This window comes from Myotis brandtii, unplaced genomic scaffold (assembly GCF_000412655.1).
Source record: "Myotis brandtii unplaced genomic scaffold, ASM41265v1 scaffold8, whole genome shotgun sequence".
Classification (NCBI taxonomy): Eukaryota; Metazoa; Chordata; class Mammalia; order Chiroptera; family Vespertilionidae; genus Myotis; species Myotis brandtii.
Window position 1 is genome coordinate 9,549,434 of NW_005371219.1, and position 6,302 is coordinate 9,555,735.

General features: G+C 37.9%; 1 protein-coding gene across 2 annotated transcripts in view; it reads left to right on the forward strand.

Annotated features, from left to right (window-relative positions):
• The window catches only part of RTN4IP1 (reticulon 4 interacting protein 1), a 55,340-nt gene that overhangs the window by 20,625 nt on the left and 28,413 nt on the right, over nt 1–6,302 (forward strand). For both annotated transcript variants that reach the window (XR_001360091.1, XM_005883790.2), the window contains exon 5: nt 1,619–1,667. Coding sequence is in view for 1 of the 2 variants with exons in the window: in XM_005883790.2 (XP_005883852.1) it covers nt 1,619–1,667 (49 nt within the window). In the remaining variant the exon portion in view is untranslated. The remainder of the gene's footprint in view (nt 1–1,618; nt 1,668–6,302) is intronic.

Sequence of the window (6,302 nt, forward strand, 5' to 3'; positions counted from 1 at the left end):
GTTTCTATGAAAATTGAAGCTTTTGTTTTTTTGCGGCCCACATAAACTTAAACCTTGTTTATTTGGCCCATGTTAGCCTTTGAGTTTGACATGCTTGATCTAATGCGTGACAACCAGCCTTCTGTAATTTGGGTAAGAGAGAAAAAACTAAAATGAAACTAGGGTTAAGATTGTAGACAGAATACATGTTCTAAGTTCTGGTGTACTTGCTAGAGACAGGTGGCAAAATTCTCCGTACTTCCTAGCAGCCAAGGCAAAGAGGGACCCACAACTAGCAGTTACACAGTATGTCATGACAAATAGAAGCACAGCTACTCCCACCACTTAATCTTCAGAAAAATGTTTTTTATAGGCACTCTTAAAGAGAATTCTCATGAAGAATTTCCTCAACAGTATCTCCTTAGCTCAGCGGTTCTCAACCTGTGGGTCGCGACCCCTTTGTCGGTCGAACGACCCTTTCACAGGGGTCACCTAAGACCATCCTGCATATCAGATATTTACATTACGATTCATAACAGTAGCAACATTACAGTTATGAAGTAGCAACAAAAATAATTTTATGGTTGGGTCACAACATGAGAAACTGTATTTAAAGGGCCAGAAGGTTGAGAACCACTGCCTTAGCTAAAGTATTAAAAATCAAACTGTCACTATAATGTCCCTCAGCCTATATTGTAGCATAACATCAAAGTGCAGTTCAGTACAAACAATTGTCTGGGGACCTGAAACTGCAGTCTAAAAAAGGTAATGCACTGGTGCCCTGGCTTAAGTCAAGAATAAAATTTAGTAAGAGTATGTAAAGCAGTGATTCTTGAATAGTGAGGTTCTTTTTGGGTTCATTTCTTAGGGAAATTGATAATAGGTCTGGTTTCCTCTCCCCAATGCACATACATATGCATAATCATACCAAATTTTGTTCATTGTTTTAGTCTATTCACAATTTCAGAGGGTTCACACTCTTCCCCCTCCCACTCTCACTCAGCCATACTCTTCCTGATGTACACCCTTGGTCTAGAGTTGCAGGTGGGCTACAGTAATCAAACATGGTAACAACTGGAGCACAAGAATGTTTGTGCTGATAGGACAGATTCATCTGCTTTAACAGGAAGCCAAATTGAGGCTGAGATTTCCATTTATGAAAGTCGATGAGCTTGACAGGACATGTGTGAACAAAAGATGTTTATTCCACTTTGGCTGGAATGTGGTCAAGAATGTATTTTTCTTAGAGAGCAACTGCGTCTACTCTAACACACTAAAAAGGGTCCCAGAACTCTCTCTCTTACAGAGAAAGCCATGGTGATTTTAACTTAGAAAAATTGTAAGTCAGATGTTACCAAGAGCCATCTGAGCTTCTTTAAAAAAGACAAATTATTGATAGTTTTGGTATTTGGTATTCTTGGTAAAGAGTTTATAGAATGTCTAACTTGAAGTACTTATAGCTTACTGGTGTATTTAAAATAAAAATCCTTGTGTAATAGAATCTTGGGAAGCTGAATGACTTTATTTGCTTTTGGGATTGTTTATTTTTGAGCCAGTTGCATGGTGAAAACATCTTGTTTATTTACCCAGTTTTATTGGCTTAATGTTCTCATTAATTGTAATTTCTTTTGCATTGCAGTGTTTTAATCTTGGGTGCTTCAGGTGGAGTTGGTACTTTTGCTATACAGGTAAACAATTGTTTTCTTTTAATTTTGAAAAGAGATTTATATGTGCTGCTCTAGGGTTTTTTGTTGTAGTAGAATTAATACATTAACAAGAGAAATAATAAGACTGATTGATGATGATGGAGGTGATGATAGTTTGACTTATTTTGAGCCACATATAGTATGCTAGCACTTTACAAACATTAACTATTTAAGCCTGCTAGGGTTTTTTGTTTGTTTGTTTGTTTTAGATAACATTGGTTAATACTATTTAAGTTTCAGGTGTACAACATTATAATTCAGTATATATATATATTAGAGTGCTCATCACCACCAAAAGTTTAGATTCCATCCATCACCATATATTTAGCCCCTTTTACCCATTTGACCTCCCCTCACCTCTTCCCCTCTGGTAACCACTATTCTGTTGTTCCTAGTTTTTGCTTTGTTTTGTTTGTTTCTTTTTTGTTGTATATTTCACATGTGAATGAAATAATACAGTTTTTGTTCTTTTTATGTCTGATTTATTTCACTTAGCATAATATCCTCAAGATCCATTTATGTTATTACGAATGGCAATACTGTCTTTTTTATGGCTGAGTAGTATTCCATTGTATATGTAGTTTTTAGTTGGTTGGTTGTTTTTCTTATTTTGGTTGTTGAATTATACGAGTTCTTTATATATTTTGGATATTACCTTCTTATAAGATATATCATTTGCAAATATTTCTCCTATTCAGTTGCTTGCCTTTTTGTTGTTGATAATTCCCATTGCTGTGCAGAAGCTTTGTATTTTTTATATGGTCCCATTTGTTTATTTTTGTTTTGTTTCCCTTGCTATTCGAGTCAAATCCACAAAATCATCACTAAAACCAATGTCCAGAGGCTTCATGCCTATGATTTCTTCTATATATTTTATGGTTTCAGATCTTTCAAGTCTTTACTCCATTTTGAGTTAATTTTTGTGTATGGTATAAGATAGTGGTCTAGTTTATTTTTTTGGATGTGGCTGTCCAGTTTTCCCAACACCATTTATTGAAGGGACTTTTCTTCTCTATTGTATATTCTCGGCTCCTTCGTTGTAAATTAGTTGTTCATATATGTGTGGGTTTATTTTTAGACTCTCAATTCTGTTCCATTGGACTGTGTTTGTTTTTCTGCCAGTACCATGCTGTTTTTTTTTTTTTTTATTATTACTGTAGCTTTGTTATATAGTTTGAAATTGGGGAGTGTGATACCTCTAGTTTTGTTCTTTTTTCTCAGTGTTGCTTTGGTTACTAGGGGTCTTTTGTGGTTCCATACAAATTTTAAGGTTTTTTGCTCTATTTCTGTGAAAAATGCCATTGGAATTTTGGTAAGGATTGATTGAATCCATAGATTACTTGAGGTAATATGGACATTTTAACAATATTGATCCTAATGCATGAGCACAGAATCTCTCTCCGTTTCTTTGTGTTTCCTTCAGTTTCTTTTAAAAATGTAAGATGACTTTTTATCTTGTCAGTAGAAAGATTATTATTTCATGAATTTCTAAATTCACATAAATTATTTTTTCTTAAAAGCCTGAGGGAAAGGTAGGTTCAGTAAATTCACTGTAATTTCAGCTTGCCCTTCTAAGAAGGAAATTTTCTAATGTAGAAGGAAGTGTTAATCTTTCCAGTGGTTTAATATATGAGTTACTTTGTGGCTGTCTTATATAAGAAATGTTGGAAAGCTTTGTAGTCTTGAATTTGACTAGGAAGTATCAATATGAACTCAACATATTTTGTGTACTGGTGTATGCAAAGCTGTCTCGTGAAATATCTTTGCTCCTTAAAAGAAAGCAGGGCTTTTGGAGAAATGGCAGATTACAGATCTGGGTCACAAAATGTACAAGAATGAGCATGGAATATATTAAATAGTAAGGAAACTGTCAACTTGAAGGAACTCCCAAAGATGTTACACTTTGAGTTTCAGTAATAATGGTAATTATTATGGATCAAAACCCTTCAAATATATTTAAATCCATGAATTCATGATGATATATTTTTTAAAAGTGGTCAGTTTTGGAAGAGGACCAACTTATTTAAAAACTGAAAAAGGTAAACAATTATGTGTCTTGCCTTTACTGTATGGACTTTACCTGAGTAAACAAAGCATGTTTCTTCATAAAAGTATTCCAACTACTAAATTAAAAAAAAAAAAGAATATTATTATTTTGCAACCACCAGTGGACAGCTGCTAAGATAATAAGAAGAGCAACAACCAGACAGGATGTGCCTGTTCTCATTTTGCCAGACACTGTCCATAGTCTTGCTAGAGGGATTGAAACAGAAGACACAGAGCACAGAACGGCATGTGGCCCTGAGCCCTGAGTGTGCAATTAGAAATTCATCACTGGGGAAACTCTGCAGGTCAGGTCAATGGCCTGGATTTTTTCACAGATAAATTATTACAAAGTGAAGGGATAGAAGAGGAACCTATAGTTTAAAAAGAGACTTAGAAGACATTGAATTTCAATAATTCACAAGACTAAACTATAGTGTCTAGGGAATGCATATCTGGGTGCTAAAACAATATTTTTAAATGCAAGGAGGTGATTACTATAAACATCAGGATAATGATGACTTCCAGGGAGGGAGAGACTTGTGTTGGGGTGGGGCACATAGAAAAGCTTTTGGAATGGCTGCTGTTTCGTGTTTCTGCGTTGAGTCTGCCATGTACCCATTTTTTTTTATGCTTGTGCTTTATTTTACATAAAAAAATTTAAAGGTAAAGCTGTTTTCAAAAACTATTAGTGGTGTTTAAAGATACTAGATAGTTCTAAGTGGGAGAGGACAAACTAGAAATTTGGAAGAAATTCATTGAACTGTTTCAACATGTGATAAATTCTTCCTGAGGATTTAATACTATTTAAAGAAACCATTAAATGTAGTGTTTAAAACATAATTTCCTTTTTCTCCACAGTTTCTTTTTTATATATAGGTACTGGATATTTATCTTGGATTATATTCTTGACATAATTGAATATAGATTGGGACTTGCTGTTGAAAGCAACATGTCATTGTACTCAAGTTTCTCTGTTTGCAGCCTATAAACATCATACATTTTATATGACGTCACTCCTAAATGTTTTAATTCCCCTCATATTTCCAGGGCATATAACACCTTGGTCAGTATTGCTTTTAAAAGTGAGAGATTAGGTAAGATTATAAATGGTTTTTAAATCCTTTATTCATTTTTTTTGTATTTAAGATTTGTATTGATTTTTCTAGAGAGAAAGGAAGGGAGAGGGAGAGAAAGAGAGAAACATTGATGTGAGTGTGAAACATCAATTGGCTGCTTCCTGCATGCCCTCTACCAGGGATTGAGCCCACAAACCAGGCATGTGCTCTGATGGGGAATTGAACTGGCAATCTTCCTGTGTTTGGGATGAGGCTCAATCAAACTGAGTCACACCAACCAGGACATTCCTTATTACTTTAAAAATATAAAGCATCCACATTTTATATCTGGGGAACTATATATTTAGGTCTTTTTACTTCCAAGGTAATCATGTTTAAAAATAAAGTGGTTGTATTTTCTTCACTTCTTTTAAAAACTGATCCAATCACTTATTACCTAGTACTGAGAGCTACTTGCTTTTTAAAAAATATATATATATTTTTATTGATTTCAGAGAGAAATGGAGAGGGAGAGAGAGATTGAAATATCAATGATGAGAGAGAATCATTGATTGGCTGCCTCCTACACACCCCCTACTGGGGATCGAGCCCAACTCAAGCATGTGCCTTGACCAGAATTGAACCTGGGACCCTTCAGTCGATAGGTCGACGCTCTGTCCACTGAGCCAAACCAGCTAGGGAGAGCTAATTGCTTTGATACAGCTGCCTTACTCAAGACTGTACTCTTATTGAAGATACAGATGAAGAAATGTTGCATTTTTATGTTCTGAATATATTTAAAATTGTCATTTTCTGAGAACATGTTTTTATTTATTTACTAGGGGCCCAGTGCACGAATTTGTGCACCTTGAAAGGAACTGTGGGCCATGAGGCTGCAATGGGCACAGGGATGGGTTTCAGCCCATTCTCCGCGCCCCCACCAGGCCCCTCCAGCCACGGCCCCTGGTCCCATCTGCTGGCAGCCCCACTCCCACCACCACCACTCCCACACGCTGACGGTGCTGGCCCCGCTCGCACCCGCTGACAGTGCGGAGCAATTGGGGCCGGTGCCAGCAGCGGGTGCGAGCGACAGCTGCTGCCCCCATCGCTCCTCAGGAGGAAGTGGAGGTAGAGAAGCCCTCAGGGTGATCAGGGCTGGCAGCCGCCGCTCACACCTGCTCATGGCCTTGAGAGATTGGGACTGGTGCCTGGCGTTTGCAGTGGGTGCAAGTGGCGGCTCTGGCACCAGCAACAGGTGCAAGTGGGGCTGTCGCCAGCAGCAGGTGTGAGCAGTGGCTGCCTAATTGCCCCTCAGGAGCAAGGGGAGGTGGAGAAGCGCTGAGGGGTGATCGGGGCCTGCAGCTGCCGCTCGCACCCACTGACGACGCTGAGTGATTGGGACCAGCGCCAGGCATTGAGGCACTCAGGAGCAAAGAATTTTCAGTAACTACCAGAGGCTCGCCCCAATGACAGCGACCAGGGCCCCACCTTGTTCTGGCACCCCCTCCCTCCCTTG